Source organism: Schistosoma mansoni, chromosome W (genome assembly GCF_000237925.1).
Source record: "Schistosoma mansoni strain Puerto Rico chromosome W, complete genome".
NCBI lineage: Eukaryota > Metazoa > Platyhelminthes > Trematoda > Strigeidida > Schistosomatidae > Schistosoma > Schistosoma mansoni.
Window position 1 is genome coordinate 6,507,026 of NC_031502.1, and position 17,153 is coordinate 6,524,178.

A 17,153-nucleotide genomic window follows, 5' to 3' on the forward strand; every position below is an offset into this window, starting at 1 on the left:
GATTACTTCACATTCTTATTCAATCTATGATTATATTATTCATATTTATACTCATTCTTCATGTCCTTAAGTACACATTTATGATTGTCTTAGAAAATATAACAAGATGGTCAACATATTAAAATTTCGAAAACTTGCTAGTCAATAATTATTACAATTATTAATGGTTAACTTGGTTATGCAAATCATGTTAGACAATCAAGGTTTTGATCAAGCTTCATTTCCATGTATAGTTTTTGATAAATATTATCGTAGTCTAAATTAAAAAACTGTTGTTTTTAATATGCTAGGGTTGATAATATCATGAAAGTCAGCTTAAAGACACTAAGATAGATAGGAAACTGTCTTATTTTCGTAAGAAAATCATGATTTTTAGTACTTTTAAATACACTTAACACCCCTTTAAAGAAGATCCTTTACTAAATGTGTGTTAACCGTATTGTTAATTATTGATTCATATTTCATAGTTACAAAGATTGTTAACAGATTAGTACATCATAATCATACCCTCTATAAAATCTAAAAAAACGTATATTTCTATTCCTGCAAACATAATATCGATTTAATTTATTATTGGATTTAAAAAGGGATACAAATTGAATAAAACATCAGGAAACAGAAAAAATCAATACATATTTGGTTATTTGCACAAGATTTAATTATTTAACAAAGGATAATATAAATTAATTTGTGTAAATCAAGCTTAACATATTCGAAACTAATATTCATGTATGAGAGAGAAGTTAGTTAATTCCTTGATTGACGTGATAAAGGGTATATATATATATATATATATATATATAACTAGTGATGAAATTGAGACGTAGGTCGATAACATATGATCATCAATAAAATCTTGACAATAGAACAGTTCCCAGAATCAAATGACTCACTGATGTAAATATTCAGCCCTACCACAGGTTAGTCTTTATGCAAAAAAGAGCGATCCCTAGCTTTCACATTGAGTGATACGATTTTGAATTGTTTGACTGAGTCCTTCCTAGCCACTAAGTACTAAGAAGAGCGAAATTTCAGTTCAGATCTTCCTAAAACGTCATTCACATTCATTTGATATTATGATGAATTAACAGTACATGCGTTTGAGGTGCTGTTTTAGAATTTATTTAGCTTGCCAAATAGAGTAGAACATATAATGGATTCACTAGTTACGTCAAGTAAAAAACTCAAGTCTTATGGATAATAATATCACAGTTGCTAAATTACTTCGCTGTTAAACTGTTCTCCACATTTTAAGCAATTCAAGCTGATTGGGAGAAAACATTAGATCCAGGCTTTATACTTGATATGCTTGATGCTATTACGAGTTCACCTTACTTGGTAATCGGAGCGAACATCAATGACACAGTGACATGACACGCTATTCTAATCCGTTGTCCCCAGCCCTGATAACCAAATCAAGAAGTCTTGATGAAACGTAGAGAATGTATTCTACGAGCACCCAGGAAATACGAGGTCACTAAGCACACAAATCAAGCTTATTTATACAATAATAGAAACGCCCTTAGGATAGCCACAAAATATCGTATTCAAAAAATCCGTCAACCAACGACAGTCACGGATATCCGAGTGGGAAATGTAAGCTGTAGGTCAACTAAGCATCTATTGGCGCGAAAACATAGAATTCAAATTTTCGAAATAAAATTTCAAGATTAGGACCTTTTCCAAGTGAGTTCTGGGGATCAAACGTCCTCAACGGTACTAATAATCACCCATCAGAAATGTATACCTGGAATCTTGAAAGAACTAGAGTTCTGTGTTTGAATTGAATCTCTGTCACCAAGCTACACTGTTTAAACAGTTAGCACCGATTAATGTATAACTTTGTTGCATTGGAAACTTTCACCATGAACTTATCACCTCTTCAGTATTTCATATCTAGAATAATTCATTATGGATTAGACTTGTAGGCCCCGATGATTAATTCCAATTAGGAATAAATCAAGTACTGCACCGATAAGTTTGTTTTCATTCTCTCTCACTTGCCAACCAATCAGATATTAGGGTAGTTTCGTCACTCTGCCCTCCAAGCTGTTTACTCGCTACTATCATTACTAGCATTACTAGCCTCAAGGTCTAACTAGAAAACCGGTCGTGTCAAGGCCTGAAACTAGATCAAGACGAATTCTCTGCTATCTGTTAACGGGCAGTCGGATCAAGGAAGTTAATAAATCTTTAAAAACCATCACAATCAGCTTCAGATCTACATTTCATCTCAAAATGAAATACATCAACATGCACATAAGGAATAAAAAAGTGAACGATCTGAAAAAATGTCAATCAATTATTTAATCACAGATTTTACGAAATACCCAAATAAAAATACATGATATCAGTTGGGCTAACTCGCTAATTTATCAGAAAATTCATATCGAAGCTTTTGAACCTATGAAGATTTAATTACATTCCGATCAGTTTTATTATTGTTATTTCAAAGAAATGAACTTAAGTCTGTGAAATCAGCCTCCATAAATTCGGATATCTAACAAATAACTTTAGTGATGACAAGTGACTATATTTGTTGTAAATTTGTCGTTGTTCACGAGTTGATGAAATTCGGAAATGTGATATCATACCTAGCATAAGAAATGAAAAACTAGAGTTCGATGCTCTTTGTAGTTACTGTTGATGAACAAAGACCAAAATAGTTGTTCACTGTTTATGCACTTCGAGTATTTCAATCATCTATAATTTCATTTAAATTATGAAATGTAAATATAAATGGGTTAAGGACAGAGAGAATATATTCATATTACCTGGGGTTTTTTTCAACTGAATTTCAATATAAAATCATGATTATTAATCTCCTATCAACCCTTATCAACTGACAATCTGCAATATATTTATCATAATTATGAATAATTACCTCCCGTAACGACCAACTATCTTTTCAGTTTTATTAAATGTATAGAGTGTATACCTTTTTTTCTCATTTCAGTCGTTTGAATTCAATTACTGGGAAAATTTCGAAACGTGAATGGACTAAAAAAGGGTCATATAAATGATAAATAAATGTGTGTTTTTTTAATTTCAAATTCAAATCGAACAACTACAAACAGACTATCAAATATCTTTTCCCAAAATCAATGAAAATGTAAAAACTGACAATTTTATGCATTTTGATTACATTTTACCAAAATTATTTTCTTTTAACCATGTGTATAAAATGAATTAAAGGTTCATATATATATAAATTATCTGTGAACACGTAAGATTCATATGCCTAATAAATAATATTAACATTGATAAATGAAATTTGTTGTTTCTTAATTCTATTATCAGCATGTGGGTCTTTGGAGATTATAACTTTTGAATTCATTTGTCAATCTAAGCTAGACCACCATTGAAAATCTGGAAACGCTAGACTGCCGTCTCGTCCTAGTATGGGACTCCTCATCAGTGCGCATCCATAACCCTATACTGATAACTATCATGGATAGATTTCTTGGAGTCCTAGTAAGAAGTGAAGTCCACTCCGTGTCGGGTGTGAGATAGCAATCCATCTCAGACAATGGATGAAGGGTTGTGCAAGATCATGGATAGATGAAAGTTAAACATCAACAGCGTTGGATACCGGTTTAGTGGTCTGGTGTTTAAGCATTCACGCGAGAGACCGAAGGTCTTGAGTTTGAGTCATGAGTGTGAGATCGTGGTTGTGCACTACTGAGGAGTTCCATACTAGGATGAAGTGGCCGTCCAGTACTTCCACATTTTCAATGGTGGTCGACTCATGAATTCAACTGTTAATTTTATGGAATGAATAAAGTATTCATTAAATATTATTTGCACAATGAACACGTTTTATTGTATATACAGATATGAAAGGGAAAAAAACATTGAATACTTGTTTATATATTTATGGTATATTTTATCTAAATGGACAGGAAAATATATTATGCACTTTCTAAATATAGTAAGTTAAACATAGAATCTATAGTTTCAATCAGGAACTTATGAAGATGATGTAATTTTTATAGTATGAACTATAAGGATGAAAAATTTTGATCTATGTTTAAAGGGATAATGTCTTCTGATAGTCAGTGTATATAAATTATGTATATATCAAAATGTAATAATCTAAGGCAAGCATTTTATTAAAGGTAAGAAGGTGCAAAGTTTAACCATTTATTTATTGAAAAGTTAAATTACAGCTTTTTTTGAGAAATAAAATGCAATGCCTTTAAAAGTACACTTTTATTAGTTACACAGATTGTTCACTTAGTAATGGTCAATATGGACTACTTCTAGTCCGTTTAACATAAAATCATAGTTCATGGTTTATCAAATAAATGAAACTAGTGTCCACATTGCAACTTGATCAATAGCATTCAATCAGCACTAAGGACTCGACAAACATGACATTGATCACACCTTAGTGACCAATCAGTATGCGTATCTCAGTTATCTAAGAGGTAAGTCAAGAACCGAATAAATGACAAATAACTTCACAGACTGTGAAACTGAATGAGATGGGTTTAAATCTACAAAGATCACTAATTACCTCATAATTGTATTTATACTATTCTGATGAATGCCAGCTATCACACCACCAAAGTCCATGGTGTCCTGTCCCAGTTTAAAACACAACAAATAATTTATAATAACTTAGTATTTTGGTAATATAAAGATATACAGACAAAAAAACAACATGAGATTAAGATTTACTGTAAAATTACAATAGTAAACTGTAATAATGTTAAATAAACTTTAAAGACAGACCATTGCTCAAATTTCAAGTTTAGCACTACCCTATAGAATATAGACTAGAAATAACAAACAAAGAGAAGCTTTTGTTTATACTTTGCATCATGTGCTACATAGCCTAGGCTTTTTGTGACCTTAACTAATTTGATTTCACCTTCTACTTACATAACTCAAAATATAACTGAATATATATATATATATTTAATGGATCAATATGTGTAGATCATCATTCATTCAAACCAATTCGGAATGTTTATTTATTTTTATTAATCAATATATATCATCCTTAGATACAGGTGGAGATTTGAATGTTCATTATATTTTTCTAAAAAAAATATGTACAGAATCCGTGGTAAAAAAACATAAATAAATAAATGATGATATTAATGATTATTTACATAATCCTCAAGTGTACTAATTCAGGTTATGAATATTTATTTAGTGTTAATTTTCCGCTTGAACTCTATATTTCATACATGTATTAATATTAAGGAGAATAAAATGCAATTTTACTTACTTACTTACTTACTTACTTACTTACGGCTGTTACTCATCGAGGACGGGTATTGGCCGCCCACCAGCATTCTCCATCCAACTCCGTCCTGGTCAATCCTTTCAAGTTGTTATTCATTCTTTTCATATCTGCTTCTATTTCCTAGCGTAATGTGTTCTTTGGCCTTCCTCTTTTCCTCTTCTCTTCAGGATTCCAAATTAGCGCGTGCCTCGTGAAGCAGTTTGGAGATTTCCATAATGTATGTCCTATTCACTTCCAACGTCCTTTCCTAATTTCATCTTCAGCTGGAAGCTGATTTGTCCTCTCCCATAAAACGTTGTTGCTGACGGTATAAGTAGACAACTATTTATAAATACTTGTACCTTCTTGACGATGGTTCTAGTAGTTTTTCACATTTCGGCCCCGTGTAGTAGGACTGTCTTGACGTTCGTATCGAAAATTCTCACTTTGGTATCGGTTGACAGTTGTTGAGAGTTCCATATATTCTTCAATTGTAGGAATGAGATCCTTGCTTTGCCAATCCTCGCCTTTACATCTGCATCAGATCCTCCTTGTTCATCAATGATGCTTTCCAGGTACGTGAATGCTTCCACATCTTCCAAAGTTTCGCCATCAAGTGTGATTGGGTTGGTGTTCGCCGTGTTGTATATGAGGATCTTGCTTTTTTTTGTGTGTGTTGAGGCCTATTGATGCAGCGGCTGCTGCTACATTTGTTGTCTTCGTCTGTATTTGTTTGTGTATGGGATAGGAGGGCTAGGTCATCTGTGAAGTTCAAATCGTCTAACTGATTTTAAACATTTAATTTGTATTCGTACCTTATCAAAACTTGGTTTATTTGTTTGCTAAGAATTTTAAATATTATTACTTGAAGAAAATTATAATGAACTCTATACGTTATCAATAGCGAATTCATTTGATTGATGTTATAATACTTAACATCGGTTGTTGAAGTATTAACCACTGTATATTAGGTGATTGGAAAGAAGTATTGAAAAAACTTTTGTCCTAGTTACTACTCGTCATTAAGAGATATATATTTTCATGAAGCCACTAATGTTAAGGTCGAACTCACGTCAACAAGCAAAGCAGTAGCCAATGAGCTATTTGAGCTAAAAATGATCTTCAGTAATTATTCACTAAACAGTGACCAATATACTATTTAAGTTTATGAAGTTTTATGTTTCGTCCTGATGATAGCATTTGAAAAGATGAATAAAGTTTAAAGAATAAATCATTTATCTCATCAAAACATTTGTTGGTTGTATAATCTGCGGATTGATTTCGATGTGATTGGTAGTCATATTGATGTCAAAACATGTACACTATATTTGGATATCAACTTCAAGGCTTCTGATAGATTATCAATAACCATTTAACATTTAAAAAATCACAACTAATGTTGCATTTGCGACACTGAAATTAATCTTCGCCTTTCAATCAAAATCACGGATTTATCAAAACTAACATATCACCTACTAATCAAGTTTAACAGTTCATTAAACTGGAGTGAAAAATTTCCATTTAATTTTTCCCCAAACTAGAATCAAATAAAGAACGATGTCATTCTAATTAGTTTTTGCATCATGGTATTACTGGTGAATATTGACGCAACTATGGAAAAAAAACTAAGAACAATTAAATAATACCGTACGGCGTCTAAATTACCGAATTTAAATTTATCTTTAAATCACCTGAAATGTTTGCTTGCAGTCGCTCATAGATAATTGAGTTATCTAAATTACCATCTATAGACTGGTATTGCTTTAATTACCATTCGTAAAACCTGTATACTGTAGTGTATAGTTTTGATGAAAAGCCAAATGGAAAGATCTGACTATGGCTAGCATTGAAAACCTATGTGAAACTCATCTGCTGGATCTACTAACAATCAGGTATTAATGTTCAGACTGAGACGCGAACCCAGTAGTTATTGCTTTATATCTAAAACTTTTATCAATTATGCTATTATGTCACAGTAGCCATTAAAACGTTTGGAGGGTTGAAGTTATTCATAATGATTTAGCTCTTAATGATATTCAAGAATAAAATCGATCAGTCCATTTTAGTACATATGTTCTTTGAACGGATACTTTAAAACTACACTTAGGATTTCACTTTTGGCCACAATTCAAATATGCTAAAAGAACTTTTAACTAGAGAGACTTTTTCATTTCATATCAACCGTGGTAAAATACAAACACTTAGATAATAATCATCACGTTTGGTTGGGTTTTATACATGTGAAATGTTGTTTCAATTCGTTTTTCTTTACTTTAGGCTTTAAAATTGTTATACAAAAAATCTGTCACCTTGTTTAAATTTAATACGGCATGTGATATGTCTGGAAAAGTAAACAGAACATTTCAAATTTCGCATTATTTAGTTATAATATACAGGTGAAAGCAGACTTAACGTAATCAGAAATAGTAAATACATGATAATAAGTCACTCATATAAAACTCCTGACATATTGCTTAAACCACAATATTCTAAGAGTATAACCACAAAGCTTCAAAATAATGATGATCTGGGTCAAAGCCAACTGTCAACTATTTATAACTATCGAACTAATCAAGAATATCACTATGTCCATTTCATAAGAACAAAATAATTTTTTAATTCTAAATACAACCTATCAAGTGGTCGACGATTATATAGATTATCATTTAATGCACCAAAAACAATACGTTTTGAAGTAGGGTTGGATGGTGGTTAGGGGTGGAATTCAAGACACTCATACCATCTCATTCGGGACTAGTCGAGTGGATGAACTTACATCTTAACATTGATTCTCAATTTTGAACTTGAACACAATTCCTCTTATTTAAAACCTTTGTAGTTTTGAGAGTGTACTTAAATATGAATTGTAGTGTTTTATGATAGTTTTGATCAGTTTCAATATTGATGTCTGACTGTAATCTGTATAAATTAATTATTACACCATGAAAAATGTGGATTTTGTCACCACTTATAGTGCACAAGGATGAGAAGCTATACATTTCAAAGAAAATGAATTTTCAGTAACTTAATGCTGTACATTCATCACGATCAATATCAATGTTGAAGCCCTTGAGCTTAATTACGATTAAGTGGACCGATTTTTAGTTTCGTAGATGTAAACAATGTATGGCATAAATGAACTATTCGATAACTAGTACAACCACCCATTATTACCACAGTTTTATAATTGGACTATATATTTCACCCCGTTTATAATGTAATTCATGATATTACTATTAAAAGTATGTTTATTCTAAGTACAGAATCGATTAACAAACTAGATCCAAGTAATTTTTAGCTTGCATTAAACATAATTTTGTTAAATGGCTATAAAATACCTAGATTATTGTATTTTTATGTTTTCCTTACTTGTTGTCATATATTTTATCTTCTCCAAATTATTGTTAATTAATCATCTACCTTTTACTCTGTTGCATATCACTTATGTCTTGGTTGTACACTACTTATAATCACCTACTGTGTTCTGATGGTTATTATGTACAAGCTCATGAGCGTTTTGGTCATGACGGTCAACAATAATAGAGTGTTTTATTTGTTGCTTTCACCGCGACTTCTAAATGGCTACTGAGGCTAAAAAGGAGCTGCTTTCTAAACTAATATTATTTAGATTCACTTAGTATTGTTTGTTTGAATCTTTCCATTGATGTTTTAGGACTGCAACTGGTCAGTCTCTAATCGGCTATCAGGACTCAGTGGTCGAGTGGATAACGGGATGGCGTTTGAAGCGAAAGGTACTGGGTTCGAGTCCCAGAGTGAACATCAACTATGAGATGCAGGTACATCCAGCTGACGAGTCTCAAACAGGACGAAACGCGCGTCCTGGATTCCACTGCTAGCCACTATCTTTAATATTAGTTAGGTTATTCTTCTTTGTTGTTTAAGATGAATTATTGTCAATCGAATCATTTCACTAATGAAACTAAATACCATTTGTCCAATAGGCATAAAATGTACACATCGTTAGTGTACCCTATAACCAAACAGCCCGATAACGTGGGCCACAAGAGCAACAATATTTCGTAATTCACAAAGGTGCTCACTTTGATTTATTTATGTACAATTACCAAATAGTGAATATCTGATTCTTTATGTTTTACTTCTAATTAAACACAATACTCTGAAGGGGATTATTGGTTTCATGGATTGGTTGGAGTTAAATATAAACACCATCGGATGCCGATTCAGTGGTCTATCGGTTAAGTGCTCTAGCGCGAGACTGGTAGGTCCTGGGTTCGAACCTCGCGAGGTGAGGTCGTGGATGCGCACTGCTGAGGAGTCCCACAATAGGACAAAACGGCCGTCCAGTGCTTCTAGGTTTTCCCTAGTGGTCTAGCTTCAATTGACTCACGCTTTCAACTACAACAATGTTATGAATAATTATTTACGACTATTATTTATTTAATTATTTTTCATTTTATGTGTACAAATTAATCAACAAAAGCCATATGAGTTTAAAAGGTAAATCATAAATTTTCTACTTGTTTGCAGAAATGAGTAATAATAATAATAATAATGAAAAAATTGACCTGATTAATAAGAAGCTAATTATTTGTGTACCCAGAAGGTTCTTGTTTCACATGCACACATTGACCTGTGAATGTTCTATAGTTTCATAATAGAAATTAATTCTTCCACTCTTTCTTTATTATGATTGACCTCATAATATAAATATCATTATTACTCTATTAATCAATAGAAAAATGTGATATTTTTCTGTTCCAGTTATAATAAATAAATGAAAATTAAATATCATAGTGTACATCGTGAGCTGATCTTATTTAGACAGTCACTGAACAATTGTTTCACCTTAACATAGGACTATTCGGCAATATGCATCAACGACAAAACCAGTAACATAATCCAGAGTTTTCAGTCCTCACAACGTATGCTAAAACTACTAATCTGGCACAGTGGTGAACATGTCTAACTCTAATTAATTCATGATTCTATGATTGATGATATTCGTCTCACACCTCGAACAGTCATAGCTTTTGCTAGAGTTACTTCAAGAAGTTAGTCATTGGTAAGCATACTGGGGTTATTATTATGATTATAGAATACCATGGAAAGTTCTGAACTAAAAGAGACAAAAACTCATCAAATACCTTTTGATGAGATAGGTTTTTCTTTTCTTATAACTAATTTTGATATTGTCTGATGGCTGATATGTTCTCCTGTATATACAACCTGATCAACTTAAATCCCTTTGAAATCAGTGATCAATAGTTCTATATACAACTGGTATTAAACATTGAATTACATTAAAATTTACTACAAATTTAGTATATTGTTTAACACAGATTGTTAGTGATGTAAAGTTGGTTTGTTAGTATGAATGCGTTTTGTTTTAATTTATTCCACTTATACTCCACCTAGTCCTATATCATATTCTATAAACCTTATTAGTACATGAGTGACAGAAATAATAAAACACTAGTGTTAAAATTCACTTAGCACAATTCAGAGAAAAGTGACTAAAGTTATACAGTCGTACTTATGGTTCATTAATGTACATAAGTATACAGTATTATAACTTTACAATATAAGCAGTTTTACAATATAAAATAATTGTAAAACTAGTGTACATTAAAGTCAGTTATATCGTATTAAATGATTATCAAATTAACTATCCTTATATGATACATCAGATTACAAAGTCACTAAATATTTCATTATAAGGAGGTGAAATAAACTTACACCAATGATTCACATAGTACTTTACATATTTAAATCCATTGTAATTGACAGTCATTCTGTTCACAAAGCTCAAACCTAGGTTTCTAACTAAATAGAGAAACACGTTTCTTGATGGGTGTAACAAAATTTGACTTATGTCTTATCCTATCAACTAATACCCCCATACATTTATAATCGGCAGAAAAATTCGGACCTAAGGCCTCCTCGCTGCGCTGCTGGATAATGGGGGTAACCTTGCTAGTCAAATCAATCGATCGACGGACCTATAGGGCCGTGGCTTTCCACAAAACCACATACATGCAGTTGGTTTGTAAGTCTTGAAAACAAGAAATTCATTCGAGAAGGCCTCCCCAGGAAAGGCTTAACCAACTAATCTGGCTGGAACACTGCCACATTGATACTCATATGTCGAAATAATTTTAAAAATTTTGATTATTTATCTTCTGTTTATAGAATCCTGTTAAATCATTCAGTTTATTACACGAAAAATGTGTCTGCGATACGCTTTATAGGTTGCAATAAAAAATAAATGAACTCATTACGTAACTTTTGGTTCGTTTGTAAAATATGGAAACTGTTAAAAATTCAGAAATCAATAATCATCAGCTCTTCTTTGAACTATACTTTCATTTTTGATTACTGGTAATCATTCCAGTCTAATTGAATATTTATTTTCTGTGGTTAAAAGATTTAATTTACTAATATATATTGATAGTCTTGTATATCATCAGAGATCTTAGATGCTCAAATCTATTCGGTTGAGAGTCAGATTTAGATTGATGGCACCAACTTTCGTCTGATCAATATTATATTAAATCGACAACTAAAGAGATTAAAATTTATCAAACATTCAAGTATAGTCAAAAACTCGTGTTTACTCATTTACAATGAACATTTAAAGACCTATTGGGTATTATTAATTATTCGACTACCCAGATCGCATTTATGATCAGATAAATCAAGTATTAAATGAGCTGATTATATTTAATTCCATATAATGAACCGTACTTATAGATAAATTTCTGGAAAGTTCAAGCTATGATTCACTTTTCCAATGTGATTGGATAGAACTAATGAAATATTTTTCCAGGTTCTACCATTTCTTCTCAATTACTATTTGCTTATACGACAACAACATGAAAAACTACGTATTATACAAAATTTAGAAACTTAACATGGTATCATTAAATTTCGTTACTCAAAATTAGCTGATATTTTCATATATGTAGGCATCTTTCAACAGCTGTCTACATGGCATGTGAATGCTTAAGTTTATTTTTCCTAAATGTAACTTCCATTTTCTTATAAGTGCGATATCTTATCATTGAATATGAGGACTTTGCCGTTAAAATTTCACATGACCAAGAATTTATAGCTGTTCAATTTTATTATTCTGTACTAAAACTGTTTGTTTTACCAATTACTATTAAAAAGAATATAAGTCACTGCTGGATATAATTCAATTAAGAGTGGCTTATATCAACCTGCTGTTGATATTTTTGACTGGAATTTGATCAACTTGGTTAGCATATGAGAATCCTTCGCGAACTGTCTCGATATATGCGACGAATCCGAAATATAACGAATCTCGCATCTTGCACAAGTCAGTGGCTATCTGGACTAAATAGCTAAATGGATAATGCAACGGCGTTTCAACAGATCGGCACTAGGTCCCAATCTCAGAGTGAACATCAACCCTCGGATCCAGGTATGTCTGCTCGACGAGTTCGAAATTGAACGAATTGCGCATCGTGTATTCCAGTTCTAGCTAGATTCCATCTATTCTAGTTCAACATTGATCGGTTTGTTTAGAGGAATTCGAAACCATCTCTGCTTAGATTAGTTCATCTTCCATTATCCAGGTTTCCTGTCCTCAAAGTCAATTAATTTCTACTTTGGCAATCTGATAACAAGGTAAGAGTTTTTTACTTTTTAATGTATAGACGTCTGTTCTAATAAAAATTATTTAAATAGTTGAGGTCATGAGTCATTTGAAGCTAGGCCACCATGGAAAACCGGAAAGCACTGGATGGCCGCTTCGTCTTATTTTCGGACGCCTCGGCAATGAACATCCACGATCTCGCCTCGCGAGATTCAAACCCAGGAATTATTGGTGTCGCGTATGAAAAAATCATTATGCAAAGGTGGTTCTGAAGTTTGGAAATAAAAAAATATGACAATGAACTTTGATACAATGTGAAGAGTACTGATTCGTAACCATAGTAAGATATAAATATTATCTGAATGCCAATAAATTCAACTGACGAATTTCTTAGGTGGGAAAATAATGTATATCATAATATAATCTATAATATCTACAGTTAAAAATCATGGTACATTGAAGTGGATGATTTTAAAAAAGGGAAACAGTATCATATGTTTTATCGATATCGTAAAAATGATAAGTACTCACTTATTTGATACTTGAGCAGCGGTTAACCTGATAAATGCATTCCGTATTCGTTGCATACTAACAAGCACTTGAGCAAATGGTGTCACAATCACACCTTCAACAGATGAATCTGGTAAGACTGCAGTTATTCCATTTGTACTTGATGAACTGGTACTAGTTGCAGCAGTTGCTCCGCCTGTACTAGATCGACCCAATCTAACAATCATCGATCCTCTACGTATAGGAATTTTTTTATTCATTAATTGTGATTCAAATGAATTATTTGTAATCGAATTTAAACCATTTCCAGTTGACGTATTTGGATCAGTTGATGTACGTGGTAAAAAAAATGTAGGAGAATTATGATGATTACAATAGGAATAAGCATGATTATTCGTTGTGAAATGTATATTGGAAATAGATCGCCTAAATAGCTGATTAAATGGCCTAGTGCCTTCCTCATCCTTTTCAATTCTGTGTACAAAAGATTCTAATTGTTTAGCTGGACGCTTTATTACGGGTGAACTATTCATATTTGACAATGTAATGGGGCTCGGACCATTATCTTGTGATCCACGAGCATTGTCATTATTTCTATCGCTCGTATCAGCAGTAATGGTAGAAGTAGTAGTAGTAGTAGTAATATTTACAGTGTTTGTATTCATCGGATTAACCTGTGGTGAATGCTGACTATATTTACCGTTAGTTCCAGGTTGACACAAAGTTATTTTACTAAAATCTGAAGTTGTCATGCTATTATTGGAAGTAGGAGTACATATAGTAGCCATATCAGTTGTTGTTGTTGTAGTGTTAGTAGTAGTGACTGTCGTCATCATACTTCCACGATCACTACTATCTACCATATTCTGAATCTCCACTTGATAATCCTTACTAGTGGTCATAGAAGTGGCCAAATGATCACTTTTTGAATTTACATGATAATTATTTTCTACATGTTTTGTATTTGAAGAATTCACTAATAATAAAGCCTGACTATTCTCTGAATTTTTTGAAGGATGCTTAATTGTTCTCAATTTCGATGTCTTCTTTTGTTGCAACTTTGGCTGAGGATGATGTTCATTACATTTTATACAGCTTATAGTACAACATTTCTTCCACATGACGCCTTATATTTGACATAAATATTTAATTAAATTGTAAACCATTCACTGACATGAACTGATGATACATTGTGATAAACATGAACAATGTATTAATGACTTGCTTTTATAAGAGTCATCATTAAAGAACAAAAAGTGTGTAAAAATTAGATGTGATCCTTTTCAATGAATAAATCAATAACTATGAGAAATACTTCCATGAACATTACATTTCAATATGTGTTCTGTTTATTAATGGTAACAATATTAGTATGATTTTAATTAGTTTTACAGGAGGAATGAAGCAAGTTAAAAACTAAATATTCTTATGATGAATAATAAGTAGTATGTAACAACTATTTATGAACAATTATACTTAACATAGAAATATATCTATCTATCTATCTACGAATGGGTTTCCATGTTGCTATGTCATACTGTGTATGTCTGTGTTGATGCATATATATATATTCTTCATTCGTTTGTTTATTAAAAGTTCACTATATATATATATATATGGAATAAAATAAACATAATATTTGAATATTGTTAAGTTCATTATCTAAGGACAGGTATTATGAATGTTTAAAATCAATGGTTCATTTATTTCGGTTGATTGTCTATCTGACGATCAGTATTCCTTTCAAATAATACTACTAATAATAATAAGGTTATTAATAATTATGGTTATTTCTATCTAGGTATGTGGGGACCGAGGCAATTATCCATATAAGATACAAGATAAGCAGATGGATTATATCACAAATTGTATTCTAAGTTATTGAATATTGATTCATTGATCTTAGAATATATTCTCCTTAAGTAAACTAATTATCGATTGTATAACAATGTGTTTACATTGCCAAGATGTCCTGTAATTTTTAATTTAGTTCACTAGTTATGATGACTTGACGATAAAACTGATTATTATCATTATTTGTTCGAATTTTTACGAAAGGTGTGCTAGTCGTTGTTGTCCAACCTGCGTCCAATGTGTCATTACTATACTCTTAATACACTCTGGTCTGCTTGATTATCGAGACTACCTGTTCTTACCATCTAGATATTCCAAAACGTTAACTGTTTCTTTGTTTTAACATGTCATTATGTCAATCAATTGCATAACCTATTCAAGTGCGTTTATGAGACGTTTATCACCTTTCTCCGGTTTAAGTTACAAAAATTTACAATCGGAGACATCGGGATTGCTGGCAATATGGATTGAAAAGTATAAACATTATTTAGATTTCCATTCCTGTGCTGCTAACATCTAACTTGGGATCACTCAATATTTATCCTCAGGATCGATCAAGAAATAAAAAACGGAAGCATCTTGAAATACATCGTGCTGAGGATTCTATATTGTACCAAACATATAGCATTGAATAAAGCCATTAATAATAATATATAATAAGATGGTAGTTGGAAGTAGTCAACAGGAAACCCTGGACCTAGTTTTCGTGCTACTGTCAACAAGGTGTACCTGTGATTTTGAGGGGACTGATGCTGTCTGATGGATTCCATTCCATGTCACCCAGCTTCCCAATCAGAGACGCTACCACTGATCAATCGATTGTGGAAATATTTCAGTCCAACAGGAGGTCAGTTTGTTGTGAACGAGAACACGACTGAGGACAATCGAATGTATTTAATCACAAATTACAGAATATATCACTAAATTCTGATAACCATGCAGCAAACAGTTAATTTGCAAAATAACAACCAATTGTCCCAATCTTCACTGTTCCTTCTATAAATATCAGTTCATCTTCTCTAATTTCATTGTTTATTCATTTTCCTACCAATTGCGCTTTATGTCAGTTCTTTCCTTATCGGTCTTCTGCCAAAATACATTCTATGTCTGACCATCACCATATACTACTTATGTGGACATAAGTAGCCCACACCACAAGTTACGGCCCGGATACCACATTGCAACTTGGTCGACAGGATTCGATCTGCACTAAGAAGGACCTGACATACATGACATTGATCACCATCCAGTGATCAATCAATCGTAACAATATATAAACTTAAAGTATGTTAAAAATAAGTAATGTCACTATAAATTGTAAGAGATCACTTTATACATGATAAATTGAGTTCATGGTATCATAATAAATTATGAAATATTTATCAATTCTAAATCAGTGATGACTGTTGAACTAAACTGTGTAATCTCTGTTTTGTTTTTCTCTACATCTTGACTGTAAAAAGCTGGAGGATCACTGGAAAACTCTTTTATTCCAGTTTTCAACTCTACATTTCAAATTAACCGGACAGAATATATGTATTTTGAGAGATTAGTATGTCTATCAACTAAAAAAATCTTTAACTCGAAAAAACCACTTTATAATTTCTCAACTGTATTCAGTTGATATAAGTATGTGGTCGACACCTTCTTTGAAACAGAGTAGATAAGACATAAACTAAACAATGATTATATGCACCAGAAACGCCTACTTCGATATGCATAATAAACTAAAATAGTGGTATGAATACATTTTAGTAGCTACGTGACGAGGTTATAAAATCAGGTTATGAAAACATGTACAGCGATGCACCGTCGAATGGTCCATATTATGCTTGTGGTTAAAAACCGTACGTGATATACCACAAAATTAACTTCAGTAGAAAGATTTGTTCATTCTATATTCTTACGTAAGTTTTGACTGTGATGATTATTTCGTACGTTTCATTTCTCGAA

General features: G+C 32.1%; 1 protein-coding gene across 1 annotated transcript in view; it reads right to left on the reverse strand.

Annotated features, from left to right (window-relative positions):
• Smp_134140 (putative camp-specific 3,5-cyclic phosphodiesterase) overlaps positions 1–17,153 on the reverse strand; it is a gene marked incomplete at its 3' end in the record, with an annotated part of 102,172 nt that overhangs the window by 55,014 nt on the left and 30,005 nt on the right. Inside the window, exon 3 of the mRNA XM_018800034.1 lies at positions 13,368–13,580. Within this exon, the coding sequence (XP_018653888.1) occupies positions 13,368–13,580 (213 nt within the window). The remainder of the gene's footprint in view (positions 1–13,367; positions 13,581–17,153) is intronic.